This window comes from Pipistrellus hanaki, assembly GCF_964339955.1.
Source record: "Pipistrellus hanaki genome assembly, chromosome: 3".
Taxonomy (NCBI): Eukaryota; Metazoa; Chordata; class Mammalia; order Chiroptera; family Vespertilionidae; genus Pipistrellus; species Pipistrellus hanaki.
Window position 1 is genome coordinate 142624621 of NC_140505.1, and position 24293 is coordinate 142648913.

The 24293-nt window shown below is 44.0% G+C and overlaps 1 protein-coding gene and 1 pseudogene across 3 annotated transcripts in view; one reads left to right on the forward strand and one right to left on the reverse strand.

The window, feature by feature from the left end:
• The window catches only part of SLC4A8 (solute carrier family 4 member 8), a 72067-nt gene extending 66519 nt beyond the window's left edge, over positions 1-5548 (reverse strand). For both annotated transcript variants that reach the window (XM_084877359.1, XM_084877358.1), the window contains exon 1: positions 5357-5548. In XM_084877359.1, coding sequence (XP_084733485.1) covers positions 5357-5401 — 45 coding nt within the window. In that variant the 5' untranslated portion in view covers positions 5402-5548. The remainder of the gene's footprint in view (positions 1-5356) is intronic.
• Positions 5400-17339, forward strand: LOC311619728 (high mobility group protein B1-like; annotated as a pseudogene). Its single transcript has 3 exons — positions 5400-5640; positions 8167-8246; positions 16751-17339. The product of its transcript is annotated as a high mobility group protein B1-like (transcript).
• Positions 17340-24293: the final 6954 nt, after the last annotated feature.

Sequence of the window (24293 nt, forward strand, 5' to 3'; positions counted from 1 at the left end):
GCTCCTGAACACCCAGGATTCTCTCATTCTGACTCTTCAGCAGCTTTCTAAAGGCATACAATTTCAAACTGGTTCTGGTTTCTCAGTGATTCTTTTATTGAAGCCCACTTGGAGTCAGCTACTCCTGTCCAATATAGATTACTGGGTAATACATAATGGTAGGCAGAATAATGACCCCGAAATAAGGTTGCAAATGGAAGTAAGATTGTTAATCAACTGAATTTAAATTAAAGAGATTATCCTGGACTCTCTGGTGGGCTCCATGTAATCACAAGGGTCCCTAAAAGTGGAAGAGGGAGGCAGAAGAGTAGTGCTATGGAGAAAGATATGACACCAAAGGCAGGGTCTGAGACACACTATATCACTGGCTTTGAAGATGGAGGAAGGGAGCTAAGAGGGAGGAATGCAGACAACCTCGAGAAGCTGAAGAGGTCAGGGAAACAGATTCTCTCCTAGAGCCTCCAGAAAGAACCCCAACCCCACCAACGTCTGACTTTACCCACTCAGAGACCTTGTTGGATTTCTGAACTGTAAGAGTATCAGTTTGTGTTGTTTAAGACACTAAATTTGTGGTAATTTGTTATGGAAGTGATAGAAACCAACACATACCCTATGGCTTTCTAACTTTCAAACCAGAGTAAATGTGTTACTACCTTCCTTGGAGAGGGTGATGGAGTATTGACTGTACACTGCAATGTAGTGAGAGGAGAGCTGCTATGATTGATACTTTTGTTCAATAACATTCAACAAATACTGACTGCTTCTCATAAACTGACCTCAGAAAAGTTGACCTGCTCTCTACAAAGCCATTCATTCATTCCCTCAGGAAATATTAACTGACACGTGCCAGCATCATTGGGCAGGAGTATTCAAGTCTCCTTCAGGAACTCCTGCCTTGGAGCTTTCTCAGGGCCACCATAAGATATAGAGTATGACTTGCTTTCTATTTGGCTATGCTTTTCAATGACCACCCACTTACCAGGGTTTGTTATTCTCAAGACTTCAGCAAAGCTTTCCATTCTGAGCAGGCCTAATTCACAGAAAAGCCTTAGTTATTTCCCAAGTTCACTTGCTCCCCACTCCTCCACTTCCACCTTCTCTGAACCTCCCTGCAAGTCCTGGACCTCTCCACCTTTTCCTCCAGCACTTCTTTCTGCTCAGAATGGACTGCTCATAGGAGAAATTTTAGGAACTTTGAAGATGTCCCCAGTTCCAGTCCAAACTAGGCTTCCCTAAAGCTTTCTTATCTTCTTTCATTGTCACGCCCTTTAAGGGCTCACTGACTCCTAAAATTTCAATAGTCACCTCTACAGATGTCATCAAAATTCAATAATGCAGACCTTCATTGATTCATCCTAAATTATAGCCTCTTCGCTGGCCCCCTCATTCCAGTCTCTTCCCACTCTAATAATATCCTTTGTACACCTTGTCACACATATCTTTCTGAACATTTATTAAATGCTCACTCTGAGCCAGGTACTGGTCTAGGAATCAAAGATAAATCTACAGAAATGCAGAGTGATTAAGGAAACATCCTTTGAAGAGGGGCAGCCACATATTAGAAAAAATTGCTTAATCTTTTTTTCCTCTTGGTTTTCTCATGTGAAAAATGGGGATAATAAGAGCATGTAGCTCTCAGGGTTATTGAAAGACTTAAATGAAATGATGCATGGAGAGCACTTAACACAGTGTCTTGCACGTGGCAAATACCAATAAAAGCTTACATAAAACATCATCATCGCCGAAACCGGTTTGGCTCCATGGATAGAGCATCGGCCTGTGGACTGAAGGGTCCCGTGTTCGATTCCGGTCAAGGGCATGTGCCTTGGTTGCGGGCATATCCCCAGTGGGGGATGTGCAAGAGGCAGCTGATTGATGACTCTTTCTCATCGATGTTTCTAACTCTCTCTATCCCCCTCTCTTCCTCTCTGTAAAAAATCAATAAAATATATTTTTTTAAAAAACAAAAAAAAGACAACATCATCATCAAAGGGAACTGCCAGGTTAGCAGTAGAGAGAACAGGTATTGTATATTCCATAGGGGTGGGAGAAAAAACAGAACTTGGTGGGTGTGGTGAGCAGAGAAGACAGACTATATTATGATAGTGATATGAAGCTTGGAAGTTAAAATGGGATATTTTGGAGAGGATGGGAAAGATTTCCAGCTGGGAACATCTGGGCAAAGACACAGAGCATAGAAGGGAGAGCAATGACAGTGTGTTGCCCTGTGCTAATCCTGACAAGGCCACAAGCTCTTTAAGGAGAGGCACACTGGCTTTGACTATGGGAGAATCATCCAATCTAGAATCTAGAATCACAAACCTATATTATACCTGGCACTGTGTTAGATGAAAATACTTTGTGCCTGGTCCCTGCCCTCATGAAACTTCTATTTGAAAATAAACAAGAATTCAAAACAAGAACACTTCGGATGAATTATATGTGCTATTAAGAAAACAAAATAGTATCATATGAAAGGGAGTGACTGTGGTTAAAGATCAAGGAAAGACACTCTAGGGAGGTGACACTTGTGTCATGAGAAGGCCTAGGTAGAAAAATGTCCTAGGCAGAGGGAACAGCAAGAACAAAGATCCTGAGGCATGAAGGAGCTGGCCATATCGAAGAAACAGAAGCCAGTGCAGGGAGGCATAGAGAGTGGAAGAGAGGCAGTCAGAGAGGGTAGTCGAGGCCTTGATCATGTTAAAGCTTGATAAGCACTTTGGATTTTATTCTAAAATGAACTGGAAAGTCACTAAAAGGTTTCAAGATAGATATGACATAATCCGATTTGTGTTTTTAAAAGCTCCCTCTGACTGCCAGGCCTGAAGTAGAATGGCAAGAAAGAAGGCAGAGGGAATCATGAGAGGCTAGTGCAACAGTCCAAACCAGAGAAAACAACAGACTTACGCTATTTGGGTGTGAGGTCTGGAATCACTGTTTGCACAAGTTATACAGTCTCCTCAGTTTGCAAGGTCCATCTCCCTTCCTCACAGCCTACTTGGGAGGACTAATTGGTAATTTTCAGTTGCTTGATTGTGTCTCCCACAAGTCAGACATTTACTTTCCTCCTTCCACACTCATTTCTTTTCCTCCCTGCTAGTATATCCACGTTCCCATTTGTCTGTCACCTGACTCAGCCTTCATGATTCATGAGGTCCTCCTGTTCCTACTCTATTTAGTTTCTTCTCCTCATCCTACCACCCATGAAAGTTTCATGAACTAGATGTAAAGGAGGTAATTATTTTCTATCTTATCCCAGAAGCTCTCGGGAATTATCCATTTCACAGAACACTAACAGAAGGTTAGGGGTTATTATGACCTTGGCAATATAACCTGTACACACTCTGCACGTTAAGGACACTGTCTCCTCACATTCATTCCAGCCTGTTCTCCCACTGCAGCCAGAGAAATCATTTTTTTAATGTTTTTATTGATTTTTTTCAGAAAGAGAGGAAGGGAGAGGGATAGAGAGATAGAAACGTCAATGAGAGAGAAACTTCATCAATTGGCTGCCTCATACACAACTCCTCCTGGGGACTGAGCCCACTACCTGGGCATGTGCCCTGAACTCTTGATTCCTGGCTCAACACTCAACCTCTCAGCCATACCAGCCGGGCAAGAGAAATCTTTTTAATAGAAAAATCTGATCTCTCATTGGCACGCTCTCTCTCTCCCTCCCTCCCTCTCCCTCTCTCTTCTTTTGCTCTCTAGAGTGTCTTCCCCTTGTTCCTCAGAGAAATACCAGCTTCCTCAGCATGGGCTACAATGGCCCTGTATATTATGACACCAGAGTATGTCTCACACCGTTCCCTCATTTACTCTGTGGCTCTAGCCACACAGGCCCTCTTTCAGGCCTAATAGCCAGATGCACCCCCTCCTGCCACAGGACTTATGCACATGGTGCTCTTTGTGTCTCCAAAGCCCTTTGAGCTCCCTCTTCCCTCAGGAGACACTTATTCTTTAGATCTTTGTCCATATCTTGTCTGTCTTTCTTTCAAAGAACTTATCACCGTTTATAATAACACATTTACTTGTGATTATCCTCCAAACACACACACACACACACACACACACACACACACACACTAGCCAGAGAAGCTCCAAAGAGCAAAAACATTGCCTATTTTAGTTCATCATTGTATTCCAAATGTAAGTGAATAATACACTTAATAGGCCTTAACATATTAGATAAGGATTTCCAAAACCTTAGATAAGATTCCTTTTTGATGGAGCAAACAAAGAAGGAATTACAGATCTTCTAGTAGCAAACTACCAAACTGCCACAGGAAGAAGAGAGTCAGTATCTGATACCCATTCTGCTACAAACTCAGTGCTTTTGCTGACTCCTTACAGAAACCATCCCTGATGTCAATGTGGCACTTGTTTCCAAGACCCCTCATCCTTCCCAAGAAGGTCCATCCTTCTCTTCACAGCCTCCCACTTCAGACTAGGCCCTCTCTTCAATCAGTCCCTCTTTCCAGGGCAGTAACTGTGACACCTGATCGCACCAGGCAAGGGGGGGTGTCATCGTCCAGAACTGAGTAAGGTACCACTCACTCACTGGCCATCTCGCCATAAACATTATTTCACTAAGCCCTTTCACCAGCGGCCCCTCGTCTTGCCCTCACACCAAAGCAGGGATTACCATTCCCATTTTACTAGATGGGGATCTGAGGCTAAAGGGGGCAAGGGGCTCACTCAAGGTCACCAAGCCTGTATGAGATTTGAATCTACAGGCGCTGACACACAGTCCGGTGCTTCTTCCTTACATTAGCCACCCCAACATTTGGGCTACCAGTTACTGAAACCTGGTTTCCTCGTTCTCTTAAGTAAACACTGTTCCTGACTCCTCAACGCCTCCCCAGCCCATTTCTGCTTCCCCACCCAGAACTTGTCAGATGCCTGCGCCATGAGGGAGTCAGAAAGCTGGACACACTACCAGGGTCTGGTCCCAGCCTCCCTCCCATCTCCCCAGCGCTTCCAGAAACCCCCAGAAATAACACAATGAGGCCACCTGCTTCCCCAAAGGATGGCCCCTGGCTACTCTTTCTCCCACGTTCCTGTTTCACACGGCGAGGCCAGAAGCCGGCCTCCCCGCTAATAGGGAGGCCCCAGGAGAACGGAGGTCACACGGGATGCGGCGGCGATCCGCCAGCTCCCGGGTTCGGCCCAAGGTCACCCACCCGCTCGCAGTCCCTGCCCAGTGCCCAGCCTCGCGGAGCGCCCCCTGGTGTCCCGGGACGGCCTCCCCTCGCCCTCAGGGAGTGGCCGCGGAGCCCAGCCGGGGGGCAGAGGCGGGGAGGTGGGCAGAGGATGAGGAGGCTGAGCCCGGGGAGGGGCGGGAGGCGGGCCCTACCTGATAGCGGAGGACGCCGTCCGGCTCGCTACTCCCCGCGCGCATGGCGGAGCCGAGCACGGTGTCGCCCGCGGGCTCCAGGCCGAGCGTCAGCAGCCCCTACGCTCCCGGCGGGTCTCAGCGAAGCGCCCCAACAGCGACCCCTAATCCGGAGCCAAAGGTCCACCATCCACCTCCCTCCTCCGCCTCCGTGGCCACCGGCCCGCGAGGCATCGCCGCGGCCAATCAGCGCGCGGCCTGCGCAGCCAATCAGCGCGCGGAGCACGGGAGGACGCTGGCCGGCGGTACCCAGGGCTACCGCGAGGGGTGGGGGGGCAGCCCGAGGAGCCCAGGTTGCCGTGGAAACCGCCTCCCTCCCTTCAGGGCTTGAAGGTCCTTGCAATTGCTTGTTGGAAACTGAAAAAAATCTCATCCTTCTATTTGCAGCTGCCCCTCACCCTGGGGAAGTGGGAAAGTGTTGATTTTTGTCTATTCTGGTTTTATTCTCTGGATGATTTTTAAATTCTAGGGAAACGTCCCTTGGGGGGATTGCAGAAGGAAGTAATTGAGGATGAGGGAAAAGGACGAGAATACTTGCTAATCTCTGAGCTCGTGGCCAGATTAAGGAGCATTAAAGATAAGCATACGCAGGCAGTGATCCTGTCCCCTTCACAGCCTCGCTAGGATTTAGGTCTCCTCCCTGGGTCTCAGGTTGGCAGCCAAAAGCACAGGGGTGAACTAAAGATGGTGGTTGAAGTAATAACACAAAAATGCTTCCAACTTTTCCAAGAAGGCAAATTATTACTTAATAACAAGAACTATTTGTTTAAGGCAACGTTGGAAACTCATGAGTAACACATTCCATTTGATACATGCTTAAGAGAAAAGAGAGTTTGACCATCATCCACCAATCCCCTGTCCCCAAGCGGAAGGAAGGGGCCTTTTCCTCTGTATGTACTATTACAGCAGGCTGTAGGTGAGTCACATTAGAACAAAAAGAACTGTTGCAAATCATTCTCCTGTCTCCACAGAAGCTACACCTGAAGATAAATAGGGACATATTAAAATTCCAACCCTGCATCCCACCCCTGAAATGAGAAACAAGGTTGTGCTTCAGGATACCTGAGGCAAAACCATATTGCTAATCTTTATAAGCTCCTGATCCTATTTCTGAGTCTTAACATTCATTGCCACAGTCTCTGTCATTCTCTACACTAAACATGTCCCTCGACTCCGGCATCCACCCCATCATTTCCCACCAAATTCTTAACCTTTCTTCAAAGTCAATATATTTTAATTGAATTTATTGGGGTGACATTGGTAAATAAAATTATATAGTTTCAGGTATACAATTCTATAACACATCATCTCTATATTATATGGTGTGTTCACCACCCTAAGTCTAGTCTCCTTCCATCACCATTTATCCCCCATTACCCTTCTCTACCTACCCCCACCACTCCTTCCATCTGGCAGTCACCATGCTATTATCTGTGTCTACGAGTTTTGGGGAGTTTTTTTGCTTAATCCTTTCACCTTTTTTACCCAGCCTCAAACTCCATCCCCTCTGACAGCAATCAGTCTATTCTTTATTAGTCTGTTTCTATTGTGTTTGTTAGTTTATTTTGTTCCTTAAATTTCACACATGAGTGAAATAACATGATACTTGTCTTTCTCTGACTGGCTTGTTTCACTTACCATAATGCTCTCTAGGTCCATCTATGCTGTTGCAAAGAGTAAGATTCCATCCCTTTTTTACAGCTGTGTAGTATTCCATTGTGTAAATGTACCACAGCTTTTTTATCTACTGATCTACTGATGGACACTTGGGCTGCTCCCAAATCCTGGTTATCTATATACTAGAAGCCCAGTGCACGAAATTCCTGTCTGGATAGAGTCCCTAGCAGCTGCCAGCTGTCAGCCAGGACCTCCCTTCCCCAGATGCTGGCTGCTAGCCATGGCCTTCCTTCGTTCCACGTCGCCCCCTGGTGATCAATGCACATCATAGCAAGCAATCGAACTCCTGGTCAGTCAAACTCCCAAGGGGACACTTTGCATATAGATATAAAAGCCAAGTGACCACAATGCTGGAACAACTGGAATGACCAGAAAAATTTGAGCCACAGTAAGGATAATAAGTATCTTAACTCTTAGGCAAAGACTTAAGAATGCACATGGCCCATTCAGGGTAACAGTGATTTGGACCAAAGTTGAAAGTTATAAAGAGGAGCAGTAGGAAGTAAAAAAAAAAAAAAAATGTGGTAAAGAAAAGCTATAGCCAAAGTTCTGATTTCAGTTTTCTCACATGATAAAAAGTGAAACACTGTGATCTTAGAGAGCACCTCCATGCATCAAGACCAGTTTAATAGTGTAAATACATTGTGTCATTTAATATTCATAACATCATTATTTCTCCATTTTACTGCTAAGAAAACTGAGACTCAGAGAAGTTTAGCAGCTTTCTCAAAGTTAAGGAGTCATTAAGCTGGGATTCAGTCATTTATTCATTCCAAACTTATTTACTAAGAATCTATGTATTCAGCCCTGTGTTGGGTGTTGGGGAAACAGCAATAAGACAAAAAATAGGGTCTTGCCCTCTTGAGCCTTACAATCTAGTGGGGAGAGAGTGAACAAGATAGTCACAGGTGGTGGTCGCTTCTCTGAAGTAAATAACGGGTCATGTGATAGAGAGTAACTGGCATGGGGTTGGGGAGAGCTACTCTAAATGGGGTGTTCAGGGAGGGCTTCTCTGAGGAGGGAGGAGAGCTGCTTCTGTGAGACGAGTCAAGGACAGGTCTGTCTGATTCCACTAGTTCTTGGCCTCCATGCAGCATATCCCATGTACGTGGTACCATTGCCAACATCTGCTATTAGGCGCAAGCCAATTAGAGGAGGAAACCTGGGGCAGGGGGTCAGTTAGACTAGCTCTGGCAACATGGTAATTCAGGAGGGGCCAAGGATGTGACCAAAGGAAAAATATGCCCACACTTTCCTCCCCCCAGAAAGACAGCTCCCAGCGATGGGAGTGGGCATGAGTGGGCAGAGTAAAGAGAGGACTGAGGAAGTAGAGGATTCCCAGGAGCTCTGATGGGTCTGATTTCCCTCCAGTTCAATCATAAAACAAGTCGGAGCCTCTGGCCCTTGACTTCAGAGTCAAGAGCTCCATCTTCTGGTGTATTGTGAAAATTACAAAAGGAACTAGGCCACAGAGTTGGCTTCGGAGGCTGCCTGAGGCAGCTGCCACCTGGGGAGTTGCAGCCTATAGGCCCTGCCCCCCGGCCCCCACCCCGGGACTAATTTGGTCTCATTCCCTGAGAGACCCTCCAGGCTCCAGATTCCTAGCTTTCATTGCTCCCTACACTGCTTGGAAAAATGCAAATATGCTGCTCTCAGCCTAGCCGGCCAGCTGGGGGAGCTGGAAAAGGACATTCAGTCAAGGACACCACCTCACTCTTACTTTTCTAAAGAGAGCAGGGGGGAAAAACCAACCAAATAGCAGAACATAACTCAGCCTTCTGAGGCCTGTACAGGATGCTTGGCCTGGAATGAGGCATACAATTCAAAATGCACATAGAGAGAGACTATACACATCAACAGGGAAGCAAGGAGGCATGCTACATGGATAACTTTAATGAATCCTTGCAATGATTCTATGAGGTATGTTCTGTCTTCCCATATTATTGATGAGAGAACTGAAGACTGTGGCTTATGGTGTAGATTGCCCAGATCACACAGCTGGCACAGTTAATACATGGTGACACTGGGCTCTGAGATCGGATGTATCTAATATAAGTGCAAAAGCTTAACCACCTACTGCCTCTCATGGGGCTGCCTGGACCTCCATCCTTCTCTAACTTTTATAGGCTCCAACCTCTCTTCATGGCTTCCAAATGTGGCTATCCTTCCAGATTTGTATCTCTAGATCCGTAATACCAGTGGTAGGGGGTAGGAAGGAGAAAAAGTAGGTCTTGAACCCCCTGTAAAATATATGAGACTGTCCTTTGATAAGTACACAAAAGCCCCAAATTTTGAATCCTATATAATAAAAACCTAATATGCTAAGTGTCTGGTCATCCAGTTGGCCATTCAACCAATGAAAGCATAATATGCTAATGATATGCTAAGGCCACTCAACTACTCACTATGATGTGCACTGACTACTAAGGGACTATAGGACAGATGCTCTAACCTAGGGGTGTCGAACTCAATCAGAGAAGGGGCCAAAATCTAAAGTCCAGCCTAAATTGCGGGCCGAATGGTTTACTGAACAGTCATAAACTGACAATGTCATAAACTGACAGCGGAGTGTAGTGATGACAGCGCGGTGCGGGCCACATTGCAAGGCCTGGCAGGCTGGATTTGGCCCGCGGGCCTTGTGTTTGACACATGTACTCTAACCAGTAGATTAGCTTGCTGCTAAGGTCCAGCCTATCAGGACTAAGCAAGACTGGTCCAATATGCCCTGGAGCCTTCCCACGGTCCCACCCCGGCTGGCCAACCTCCCACATCCCTTCTTAGCTCTGATTGTGCACCAGGGGGTCCCTCAGTCTGGACTGCGCACTCTCAAAATCCAGGCTGAGCCTTCTCCAAGTGCATGAATTCCTTGCACTGGGCCTCTAGTATAATTATAAGGCATGTTCACAGCCTTCCCAGGGAAGCAGTAGGTACCTTCCATGTATTATCTTTAACTGTTGGCTGAGAAACATTGAAATTCTCTTATTCAGAGACAAAAAGGCAAAAACACAAACTCAAAAGGTCTAAGAAAATGTGCTCATACAATTGCAACCAACTCTTCCTTCTAAACTCTAAAGCATCTTAATTCCTCCATCAATTTCCCATGCCTCTTGCCATTTAAACTGTCCAAAGGGCCACCAGGGCAGAGGTTCTAGTCTTTGCTTGCCATTAGGTTCTCCCAATTCCCAGCTGCATCTCATACCTGACTTACTTCCTCCCACTTCCTCTTAATTACACATCTCAACCCAAGAACAGGTTGGTGGAAAAAATGTGGAGATTCAAGGAAAGACTTAATTAGGGCTTGTTTGTGCTGTCGTCTGGGAGAATTTCTGTGAAGGGAGGGGAAGTGGGAAAGAGATACCATTCTTCATCAAGCCGAAGAGGTTATGCAGGTGCACAATTTGCCTTCAGCCCTTGCCAAGTCACAGCACAGCTAAAGAGACTACAGAATACAAGTTCCTTTGTTCACAGCATGCTGCCAGCCTGGAACACTGCACATCACAGGGAAGAACAATGAAGCGCCACAAAAACTGACGCTTGACTGGGAAAATCAGTCCCCCTCCATTTGTCATCGCCAACATTACCCATAGAAATGCCCTGTTCTGTACTCACTTACATCTTGCTCCAAACTAAGTGAGGCCAAACACAAGTACAATAGCAAAAACCTACTTTCTGCCTTCTCAGGAGTCACGAGAATCTCTGGACAGAGACAGAGGTGGCGGGAAGGACCAGTAGAAGGGCAGACAAAATAGAAAAGCGGGCCTTGGGTGTAACTTGTCCTGGTTCGGTTTGTCTCCTTGAAACTTCCACTCTTTACTAGAATATTCCAGACCCATATGGGAAGTAGTTCCAGAATTTGGGAGAATCAAGTGTTAACCAGGGACCACTTGCCAAGTCCTTGATGTCAGAGCTGAACACATTTGTATTAATTAAATATAATCTATCTTATCTGTTTCTAACCCAACCAAGCCCTGCTTAGAAATCAGGTTTGCGTACAGTAGTTTCACTCTACATTTTATCTACCGGGGGATAAGGCCTCCTGAGCTTGTTATACTAAGTAGGAATAGGGAAGTTCTTACTTTTAGCCAATAGACCTGGGATAATCCTTAGGGTGGCAGCAAATTCAGTACCTCATATTTGTATAATTCTATATACTCTTAACTTCTTTATCACCGTATCTCATTTCCCTTCAATGCGTCTGCAAATGTACACAGCACATTTCATGGACTCGGAAGCTGCAATGTGACTAGAAGGAGGACTTGCCCAGGTCAGTTAATAGCCGAGCTGGGTCAAGAACTACTGATGCTGCCCAGCCATGTGGCTCAGTGGTTGAGTGTTGACCTATGAACCAGGAGGTCACAGTTTGATACCTGGTCAGGGCACTGCCCAGGTTGCAGTCTCCATCCCCGCTGGGGGGCATGCAGGAGGCATCTGATCAATGATTCTCATTTCCGATGCTTCTATCTCTCCCTTCCTCTCTGATATCAATAACAATATATTTTAAAAATAAAATAAAGCCAATCTCAGGTCTTCTTAAAAAGAAGAAAAGAAAAGAAAAACTACTGATAGTTTCCACTTTATTGAGTGGCTCCTAGAAATACAATTCCATTCAGCCACTTCTTGCATGGAATTGAATTGATTTCAATGGAACAGTGAGAACACAAATTTCTTTTAGAATTGGCATGAACTCCCCATAGCAAAAACTCAAGGTTTCTCCTCTGTTACTCTTTCCTATCAGATGATAGTTTCATATAATTTTCACTTTGGAAAGCTTGTAATGATACCCATTCATTAGTTTACTTAACAAACTCAGGAAGTTCTTCTGAAAATAACTATTACTGCTTTTTATCTCAGGAAGCACATATCTGACTCAGATATAAACTCAACCCAAGCCACTCTTATTCTCCATGAAACATCCCTTGAGGCCTTTTATTTTGCAGTTAATAAAAAAGAAAAGTGATCCATTTAGACATTTGAGCTGAGGCAAGAAAGAATAGGCATAGAATTTGAAGGCATTTCACTGATTTATCTTCATTTGTTTGTTTGTTTTGTTTTGTGGTGGTTGTTGTTTTAACTCCCACTGTCAAATTGAAAAGGCCAGCCTTCTCTTTAAAGAAGGCAAATTTCTCTGGTATTTTCTTATAAAAGAAAGAATACATGCTAGATTTACTAAGAACTACCAAGGCCCCAATAAATATCAAATAACAAATCCAGCCTTAAGACAGAAGTAGACACAATCAGCTTTGCTGGGTAGACAAAATGAACAAGGGCGTTACAATCTGATTGTAGCCTAAAGATCAGTTTGGGCCTCTCTAGAATTTCTTGTCCCTGTCCCCTAAAAATTATTGGAAAGGACTTAAAAGTCCTATAGACCAGTTTTCTAATCAACACAATTTCTCTCCACAGCATCCCTCTAAGAAGGGGCCATCTAATGTTTCCTGGATATTTCCAGTGATCGGGAGCTCACTGCTGATTATAGGCCAGTAGCCACATTCCTGGTTCAATTTGTCACCTTGAAACTTCCACTCTTTACTAGAATATTCCAATTACTCCTCTCTGTAGAATCTGCTCACTCTTCCACATGACGGCCCTTCAAAGAGTATAGCCAGTTCTGATCCCCTCCCTTGTTCTTATATTCCTGAGAGGCCATGATCAGGATGGGATTACTGTCTCCAGCAAGCCCCCCTGTAATTCTAGCCCACTGGGAGAACTTCCAGCAATGACATACAGAATTTAAAAAGATCCCGCTATGTTTGTTTTCGTATGTGATACTGGTTTGTGATTAGTCTTAGCAGATGCACACTATAGTATTTAGGAGTAGTGTATCATGATGCATACTATTTATTTTCAAATATTATAGCAATATAGATATAGAAATAGAAAGATATGCCTAGGCAGAGATAAAAAGAGAGAGAAATAGAAAGTAAATATGGAAAGATGCTAACAATTGTGGAGACTAGTGGAGGCTTTACAGATATGTTTGTTGTCCTTGTTTTACATCTTCTCTCTATGTTTGAAATTTTTCATAACTAAGATTTTGGAAATAGAAGTGGGAGGTTAAAGAGAAATAAAGATATTTTCAAAAACATAAATTATCAAACGAAAAGAGACCTCCATCCAACAAATTCTCAGGCCAGTGAGCACTACTTCAGAACACTTCCTGCCCTGAGCTGGCCAAATGCCAAAAGTACAGATCATCCCCAAACTATTGAGTCATGCCTAAAGCAAGATGACTCAGACAGTCAGAATGTGCAGAGGTATTTGGGGGGAGAGGGGAGCGGGGAGAGGGTAGAGAGAGAGGGAGATGGATGTATTTGGGAACCAATCTGCGGTGAACGACTGTTCCAACTGCTACGACTGGGTTATGGCAAAGCCCCAGGGGCCTGGCAGTCCTCTCTGCTGATTACAAAGGCGGCCACATGCTGGAGAAGGACGGGCGCTCCCAACGGAGAGTGTTCATAGAGGCTGTGCTGCCTGATGGTCATGTAACACAAAATGTTACTCTGGTCTGACCCAAAGCTGACCTCACCTGGAGGACACCAGACGGCCAGCTTGTGCCATCCATCACATTCTCACTCTCTACCCCACATACCCATTAATAAACATTAAAAAAAAATTATAAGGAACTCATACAACTCGACAGCAAAAATAATAATAATAATAATAATAATAATAATAATAATAATTTAATTTTAAAATGGGCAAATGACCTGAACAGACATTGTCCTAAAGAAGACATACAAATAGCTAATAAGTACCTGAAAAGATGCTCACTGATCATAAGGAAAATGCAAAGCAAAACTACAGTGAGATATCACATAACACCTATTAGAATGGCTGTTATCAAAAAGACAAGAGACTTCCACAAACTGGACACTGGATTCTCCTAGGATCAAGCCACATCTGCTTCCAAAGAATACTTTGAGAAGGTAAGTCGGTAGATCATCCCATGTGCACCACCAGCTTCTCAAAAGAACCACAGTTGAAACTCACTTTCAGCATTTCAAAGAGGATTATGTATAAAAGCAAAACACCAATTATGCTTGCATTCGTAAATATCACTCTAAAAGTTTTGTTTTTGTAATATTGGCTAAGGCTTTTTTAACACGGCTAGTTACTAACATGAGTCCTTTATTAATAATTTCTTGATGACTAGCTAGTGTTCAGAGTGCTTAGCTCATCTCTCTTCTGATCATGTTTCAGTGGAAGGAAGCACTCTTACTTGAACCTTCATGAGCATCAGAGGATCGAAAGCTTCTGATCAAGGGTCCTAACATTTTTTTCTTGATTTTCTCTGTATTAAATTAAATTATCTTTTAAGATAACAGAGATCATAGTGCTAAGTTGTTAGCATCAGCTGTCTAATTTAACTCTTGGAATACATGTGTATGTGATTGAAACAAATGTGAATCCGGTTTTTTAAAATACATGGTGGCAAAGTGACTTAATTGATCATATATGTTCCTCATCCCTGAGGTTTCTAGTTTACATAGTTATTTTATTATTTATTAGCTGACTTAGTGTCTACATACATTTCTAGATATGAATTGAATATAGATATAAAGGATATTTATTTAATCCAGGGATTGCATTTTGAAATCATTGTCATTATTTTCTTTTCTGAAATACTCAATGTAAAGTATATAATAAAAATTTTATAAAAATAATTATCACAATTACCATTATTACTTAATCTGGAGGGAGGGGATTAGCCAGTGGAACTTGACAACATAAAATAATAAAATATATGAAACATCAGAAAGGAAGAGATTAAATTATAACATTGTAAACCTGGAAAACCTCAGAGACTCAACTGAAAACCATTGCAAACAATAAGAAAATTCAGAAAACTGGCTGGACACAAGATTATTATGCAAAACATCAATACTTTTCCTATAAAACAAAGCCAACTGATTAGATAATAGAACGAGAGAAACTATTCCCCTTACAGTAATAAGCAAAAAAATGAAATATTGTCCTAGCCAGTTGCTCAGTGGTTAGAGCATCAGCACAAGGATGGAAAGGTCACAGGTTCGATTCCTCTCCCTTTCCCTTCCACTCTTTCCGAGAATCAATAGAAAAATCTTCAGGTGAATATTAACAACAACAACAAAGAAATAAAAGATCAAGCAAACACGTATTAAGCAAGAACTACATGGGAAAAAAAATTACTACTGAGTGGCACAAAAGAAGTCTTGAGCAAATGGAATAGCATACCCTGTGTCTGGTAGGAAAAGCTCAATTTTATGAAAGCTGTTAATTCCCCTTTTTCTCTTCTATAAATTTCAGGATATCACACACATTACCAAAAGGGTTTATTTTTTTTAATGGTCAAGCAAATCTATCCAGGAAAACAAAAAACATAAAACAACAACAACAAAAATGGGTAGATTCCTTCCTTACTTCCCATCTGCTCTGGAAGGAAAATGCTCCAGAGTGAACATTACACTGGGAGCCTCCTTTCTTCCTTTCTTTCTTTTTTTTTAATATATATTTTATTGATTTTTTTTTTTTTACAGAGAGAAAGGGAGAGAAAGGGACAGAGAGCTGGAAACATCAATGAGAGAGAAACATCGATCAGCTGCCTCCTGCACACCCCCTACCAGGGATGTGCCTGTAACCAATGCACATGCCCTTGACCGGAATCGAACCTGGGACCTTTCAGTCCGCAGACGACACTCTATCCAAACCAGTTTCGGCCAGAGCCTCTTTTCTTAAAGAATGACTGCAAAAGGGCCTCCCAAATGGCTCCCTGACAGAGACTCAACTCCACCCCCTTCCTCCACACTGCACATCACTGCGTGTGGCAGAGCTCCCGCTCCCTGTAGCCCAGCCACTGCCACAATCCTGGGCAGCGTGGGTCTTCCAGCAGAGACATGTAAACACTAAGCTCCTGAGCTGTCACCCTGAGCAGCTCCAAAGCACTGGGATCTCCAGCCCTTGTCATCTGAAATGGGGTTAAATATTGTGCACCCCATACACATACAAAAAAAAGACATGCTGAAGTCCTAACCTCCAGTACCTCAGAATGTGACTTTATTTGGAAACTAGAGGCCCTGTGCACGAATTCGTGCACCAGTTGAGTCCCTTGGCTTGGCCTGCAGGATTGGGCTGAAACTGGCTCTCCAACATCCCCCCAGGGGTCCCAGGTTGAGGGACCCCACCAGTGCAAGATCGGGGCCGGGGAGAGACGTGGGAGGGCTCCAGGGCGTGTCTGGCCCATCTCACTCAGTCCCAGTTGGGCGGACCCTGCAGCAAGCTAACCTACAGGTTGGAGCATCTGCCCCTTGTGGTTAGTGCACATCATAGTGAGTGGCCTTAGCATATCGTTAGCATATTATGCTTTGATTGGTCGAACGGATGAACAGACTACCAGACACTCAGCATATTAGGCTTTTATTATATAGGATAGGGTCATTGCAAATGTAATTAATTAAGATGAGGTCATACTAGAGTAGGCCCCTAATCCAATATAATTGGTGCCTTTATAAAGAGATGGCCAGGCAAAGACGGAGAATTGGAGTGATGCATCTACAACCCAAAGAATGACAAAGAGTGATAGGAAGAGAATACATTGAGCTCCGCAGAGACAGCGCCGGGGCAAGTTCGAGCCAAATGGCACTGGGTGACTGTGAGCTTGCAGAAGAAAAGTAATTAAACATGGGCAAATGAGATCCTTAGAAGCCGAGAGGTAAAATGTCAGCGTATGCATTTTTTGTGCAAACTCGCTGTGAGGAGCATAAGAAGAAGCATCAGAGGCTTCAGTCAACTTCTCAGAGTTTTCTAAAGAGTGCTCAGAGAGATGAAAAACTAATGAGAGAGAAAAATCTGAAGACATGGCAAAAGCGGACAAGGTCATCAAGAAAGAGAAATTAAAACTTATATTCCTCCTTAAGAAAAAACAAAAAGAATTTCAAGGATCCCAAATGCCCAAGAGGCCTCCTTCCACCTTTTTCTTGTTTTGTTCTGAGTATCGCCCCAAAATCAAAGGAGAGCATCCCGGCCTGCCCATGGGTGACGTTGCCAGGAAGCTGGGAGAGCTGTGGAGTCACACTGCAGCCAGTGACAAGCAGCCCTGTGAAAAGAAGGCGCTAATCTAAAGGAGAAATATGAAAAGGATATTGCTGCCTACCGAGCTGAAGGGAAGCCTGATGTGGCCAAAAAGGAAGTCGTCAAGGCTGAAAAAAGCACGAAAAAGAAGGAAGAGGAGGAAGGCAGGGAAGATGAAGAGGAGGAGGAGGAAGATGAATTAGAAGATGATGATGAATAAGTTGGTTCTAGCACAGGATTTCCCCCCTTGTCTATAAAGCATTTAACAGCCCTGAACACAAGTCATTCCTTTTAAAGAAAAAAAAAAAAAACAACTAACATGTAAGCTGTATAAGATGTTTTAAAACTGTACGGTGTTTTTTAATGTGTATTTATTTATTTATTGTTGTTAATCCTCACCTGAGGATATTTTTTCCGTTGCTTTTCAGAAAGAGTAGATCGGAAGGAAGGAGGGAAAGAGAAACATCACTGCGGGAGAGACATCCACTGCTTGCCTCCCACAGGTGCCCCATTTAGGGGTCTGGGATGAACTTGCAACCCAGTTATGAGTCCTTGACTAGATTTGAACCCACAATCCTTCTGTGCCTGGCTGAAGCTCCAACCACTGTGCCACGCTGGCCAGTGCCAAATGTGTCTAGATAGCCCTGTCCTGGTGGTATTTTCAATGATCACTAACCTTGCCTAGTACAGTATGAGGGCTGTAAATTGGCATGGAAAGCCAGTTCTTGATGTACAGCGCAAATTAGTAATATAGGGGGATGGTAGATTTTTCATCTTCAGTTGTCTCTGATGCAACTTATGTGAAATAATTCTTGTTCTGTTAACTGAATACCACTCTGTAATTACAAAAAAAAAAAAAACTGCAGCTGTTTTGTTGACATTCTGAATGCTTCTAAGTAAATACAATTTTTTAATTAAAAAAAAAATGATTGCCAGGAAGTAGCATAGAAGGGTTCCTCTATACTATAGGTTTTAGATGGAGCATAGCTCTGCAGGTTTCTCCAGAACCATGAGACAATAAATTTCTGTTTTAAGCCACACAATTAGTGGTGCTTTGTCACAGAAGCTCTAGGAAATGAATACAGCTATCTACAGTCAGAATCTGTGCATTCCACACTAGGCAGGCAGCTGAGCACCCGGTGGAAGTTGTCAACAGTTTTAAAAGGAAATTCTGACCCAGCCAACATGGCTCAGTGGTTGAGTGTCCCCCTAGGAACCAGGCAGTCACAGTTTGATTCCCATTTAGGGCATATGCCCGGATTGGGGGGCTTGATCCCCTGTAGGGGGCTTCCAGGAGGCAGCCGATCAATGATTCTCTCTCTCTCCCTCCCTCTCTTTCCCTCTCTGAAATCAATAAAAAAATATCTTTAAAAAATAGCCCTAGCTGGTTTGGCTCAGTGGATAGAGCGTCAGCCTGCAGACAGAAGGGTCTCAGGTTCAATTCTGGTCAAGGGCACATGCCTGGGTTGCAGGCTTGATCCCCAGTAGGGAGCGTGCAGGAGGCAGCCGATCAATGATTCTCTCTCATCATTGATGTTTATATCTCTCTCCCTTCCTTTCTGAAATCAATAAAAATATATTTTTTAAAAATGAAAGGAAATTCTGCCTGTCCAAGCTAGGAGTGCAAGGGTCTCACGTTTGAGAGACATACGCTGGGGGCAAGACCTCGCTTTCACATGCCTCCTAACTCTGTGCAGCCTCCCCCTTGAGGACTCCTGGCCTGGGCTGGCTCCCCCTCAGTAAGTGCAGTCTCCTGCCACAGTGAGCCCACCTAGCCAGGACCAAGCTGGCTCTGTTGTTCCATAACACTAGTACCCCAAGGATCCTGGGGACAGCGTGGAGCCTCAGGGGGCCCAGACTGGACTTCTGGATCTGATAACGCTGCATGTGGGGCCTGGAACACTAAATTCTGGGGACAGCCGAGGCATGTTACTTGTAGTCCAAATCATGGGGGCCACCCAGGTCACCTTGTGCCCCTCACTATACCTGCGTCTCTCTCACTCAAACCCACCAGGCAAATTTTTACTCGTTCTTCACAAATCTGGTTATGTCACCTCTTCCTCCAGCAGGTAAACTAATCACTCCCTCCTGGGCCTCCCATCTACATTTCTCTGATACAGCTCTTATCACATTCTAGAGCAGGGGTCTTCAAACTACGGCCCTCGGGCCACATGCGGCCCGCAGAGGAGTCTGATCCGGCCCGCCAGGTTTTTTGGGCAGTGAGCGCAGCCGAGGTGTTACAGTAGGAATTAGTAGTTCATATAGTCTGGCCCTCCAGCTCTCTGAGGGACCGTGATCTGGCCCCCACTTTAAAAAGTTTGAGGACCCCTGTTCTAGAGAAATGGTTCCGTAGACTGGGAGACAAAGACTAATCTTTCTTTTCTTTTCTTTTTTAATATAATATATATTTTATTGATTTTTTTACAGAGAGGAATTGAGAGGGATAAAGAGTTAGAAACATTGAGAGAGGGACATCGATCAGCTGCCTGCTGCACACCCCCTACTGGGGATATGCCCGCAACCAAGGTACGTGCCCGTGCCCTTGACCGGAATCGAACCCGGGACCCTTCAGTCCGCAGACCAATGCTCCATCCACTGAGCCAAACCGGTTTTGGCAAGACTAGTCTTTCATCTCTGACTCCCTCGTACCTAGCACTGTACCCCCCACCAATAACACTTTATGGCTTCCACAAAGCTTTCATACGCATTAACCTTTCCAACTATAGCTAGAATGTTAGAATGTTCTTGCTTATACCAGGGGGAAAAATCTCTCTCCTGGAATAATTTTATTTGTAGCTGGTGATCTCCCTCATTATACAGAGTTCCCTGAGAGAGACATGCTAGTTCTTTGCACTCCTCTCGTCCTATCCCCATTTACGCAGAAGCTGCCCTTAGTAAATGCAACTTCAGCTGCTGCCACCACCACACTTCCTATTTCCAAGGAGCCGTCTGATAACCCCATTCTGTCTCTCCGGTGTTTTCTGTCTCATGAATCTCCAGGCAGTCCAATTTGTTTAATGCCCTGTGATCTGCTGCACCCAGACCACATTTTATGTTCTTAATTTAATTTAGTATAGACATTGTGGCATGTCTGTTTTTCAGAAAAACAGGCCACCTCGTCCATTATTCGGCCATCCGTTCTCCCCACGTTGCCAAGGGCAGGGACTTTTTACATCTCTTTTTCTAGTAATGGACAATATTTCCTCCATGAACGAGAATAAAAAACCTTAATACTGTTCATAGCCTTTGACCCAGCAAGTTCCACGTCTAGAAGTTTCCCCTAGGGAAATGGGACTTTACAGCAGCACCCTGTTTATATGGAACAGGGGACAAGTGAGAAGTGTTTTTCCCCTCACTAACCAAAGGTTTTCTTAGTATCACTCCTCGCCAAATATCACCAACTCGCTCTCTGGCCGGGGTCCCAACTCTGACAAAACCTACAGACATCTCCATTGTGTAGGGCTCTTCAGCCGCGACCATCGTGGTAGGGCTGGGGGTTACGGAACCTCACTGATAATCAGTAGCTCTTCAAAGAGCTTCTGTATGTCCTTGATTTCAAACAAAATCTATTTTAATCTGCTCTCAGCAAACTTAGCTCACACTCCATTCATTAGTAAAGAAAAGACTATTTTCGTCAAGGGCTTCCTTTTTAGTCTCTTCTCCTGATCTCTGGGTCCTTAGAAATCCCTGAGATCAAAGCCCTCCGGTCTCTGCACACCCAGACCCAGGGGGAACACATCCCAGAGGGCGCAGAGGGACAGTGCTGGCTTTGTGTGGCCTCTGCCCACGCCGCCCGCCACACCTGGGGGAAGGACCACTCTGTACCTACAGCTGCCTTTGGAGAGGGCCAATCTTTATAAAGGCTGGATCTCACGTTAGATAGCAGGGAACTGGAAGAGCCAGGATTCGGCTCAGGTCTCGCTTCAAAACTGTTTCCACTTTGTCAAAACCGTATGCCGTCGGTGTGTTTGTCTACCTGTACAACCCAGAGAACCAACTGGAAATCCATCAGAACCACAAAGAGAGCTCAGTAAGTTGACTGTTTTTAAAATAACTTTAACCGTTTCAGACAATATCATGAAAAAAGGTTACTATTTAAGGTACTTACTAAAATCAGCATGGCTCTGGGCAGTAACAATAGCTGCCTCAGGGAGGAAAACTGGGTCACCAGGGGTAGTAGGAAGGAGACTTACACTCCACAAGACTTTTGAACTTTTAATTCTTGTGCCGTATGGACATTACCTATAGAAAATAAATAAGACTCCGTGGGAATTAATAAGTAGTATGCCAAAAATTTTAGGACATTAGAGTGTTGTCCCATGTACCAGGGCTGGTTCAATTCCGGTCAGAGCACATGCCCAGGTTGTGGGCTCAATCCCCAGTAGTGGGTCTGCAGGAGGCAGCTGATCAATGATTCTCTCTCATCATTTATGTTTCTATTTCTCCATCACCCTTCTTCTCTCTGAAATCAATAAAAACTTATTTTTTTAAAAAAAAGAAGAAGGCGACGTCAGGACATTAGAACAAGTATTGAATTCTATTGCCTCTCCTTTACTTTCATTATTATTATTATTATTAATTTTGCATTATTATTTTGCATTAGTTTCTGGTCTACAGCATAGTGGTTCAACAATCATATACTTTACAAAGTGTCCCCCTGATATTTCCAGTACCCACCTGGCACCATACATAGTAATTATAATACTAGAGGCCCAATGTACAAATTGTACACCAGGCTCGGCCCTCATAGTCACGGCCAGCCAGCACAACCCCAGCTTTGTCCAGAAGGTCGACTGGACAGTCATTTTACTGTTCAGTCTAATCAGCATATTAGCTCTGTAGTAGGTAGGATTATTGACTATATTTCCTATGCTGTCCTTTACATCCCAATGACTATTTTCTAACTACCAATCTGTACTTAATGCCTATACCTCTTTTACCCAATCCTCCCTCTCCTCTGGCAACCATCAGTTTGTTTTCCATATCTATGAGTCTGTTTCTGTTTTGTTTGTTCCTTTATATTGTTTGTTAAATTCCACATATAAGTGAAATCTATGGTATTTATCTTTCTCTGATTGACTTATTTCACTTAACACAATACCTCTAGGATCATCCATGCTGTTGCAAATGTTAAGATATATACACTGAGTGGCCAGATTATGATCTCTGAATGCATAATAATCTGACCACTCAGTGTATATCCTATTTAATAAAAGGCTAATATGCAAATTGTCCCCTTGACCAGGAGTTCGACCAGCAGACAGGCCGGTCAACTACCCATGTCTCCTCTACCTGACCAAGCTGGCTGAATCCCACCCATGCACGAATTCATGCACCGGGCCTGTAATTTATATATATATAAATTATATATATATATAAATTATATATATATAAATTATATATATATATACATATAATGTTTATTGACTTGAGAGAGAAACATCAATGAGAGAGACACATCAACAAGTTTCCTCTGCTATGTGACCTCACTAGAGATCAAACCTAAAACCTAGATATGTGCCCCCCCACAACCCTTCAGTGTATACAGGACAATACTTTGGGCAGAGCTATACCACTACTTTTTTATCCACTCATCAATTGATGACCACTTGGTTTGCTTCCATATCGTGGCAACCTATATAATAAAAGCCTAATGTGCTAAGTATCCAGCCAACCTGTTGGCCCTTCAACCAATCAAAGTGTAATATGCTAATGATATGCTAAGGTCACTCAATTATTCGCTATGATGTGCACTGACCACCAGGGGGCAGATGCTCCAACCAGTAGGTTAGCTTGCTGCTAGGGTGTGGCTCACATGTGTCAAACACAAGGCCCGCGGACCAAATCCAGCCAGCCAGGCCTTGCAATGTGGCCCGCACCGCGCTGTCATCACTGCACTCCGCTGTCAGTTTATGACATTGTCAGTTTATGACTGTTCAGTAAACCATTCGGCCCGCGATTTAGGCTGGATTTTAGATTTTGGCCCCTTCTCTGATTGAGTTCGACACCCCTAGTCTGGCTAATTGAGACTGAGTGAGACAGGCCAGACATGCCCTGCAGCCCTCCCACCGTCGTCCCCCCCACCCCCCACAGCTGGCCAACCTCCCACATCTCTCCTGGGCCCCAATCTTGCACCGGCGGGGTCCTTCAGCCTGGCCTGTGCCCTCTTGCAATCTGAGACCCCTCAGGGGATGTCAAAGAGCCAGTTTCAGCCTGATCCCACAGGCCAGGCGGAGGGACCCCACTGGTGCACAAATTCATGCACTGGGCCTCTAGTTATAAATAATGCTGCAATGAACATGGGGGGGGGGGGGGGGAGCATATATCCTTTCAAATTAGTGTTTTGGTTTCTTAGCCTATATACCCAGAAGTGGAATCATAGGCAGTTCCATTTTGAATTTTTTTAGGAACCTTCACACTGTTGTTGTTGTGTTTTGTTTTTATTGATCTCAGAGAGAGTAAGGAAGATGGAGAGAGAGATGGAAGCTTCAATGATGAGAGAGAATCGTTGATCAACTGTCTCTTGCGTGCCCCCCTACTGAGGATCAAGCCCACAAGGTGGGCATGTGCCCTGACTGGGAATCAAACTAGTTTCCTCCAGGTGATGAGGCAACGCTCAACCAACTAAGCCACACCAGCCTTCACCCTATTTTCCACAGTAGCTACAAAAATCTGCATTCACACCAACAGTGCAAGATTCCCTTTTCTCCACAACCTCTCCAACACTTGTTGTTGGTTGATTTATTCATGATAGCCATTCTGGCAGGTGTCAGGTGATATCTCATTATGGTGTTTTTTAAATTTTTTTAAATTTATTTATTGATTTTTAGAGAGAGAGAGAGAAACATCAATTTGCTGTTCCACTTATTTATGTGTTCATTGATTGCTTTTTGTATGTACCCTCATTAGAGATTAAACCCTCACCTGGGCATATCAGGACAATGATCTAAACAACTGAACTATCATTGTGGTTTTAATTTGTATTTCTCTGATGACTAGTGACTTTGAGCAAATTTTCATCTATTGTCCATCTGTATGTTCTTTTTGAAAGGAATTTTCCTCCTATTGCTTAGGGAAAGATAACAGGATTTGCTACTAGCTGGTTCATGGTTTTCTCTGGGGGATAGTTTATTACTCCTTTTATTACTTCCCTTTGAGCAAAATAATTGTTAGG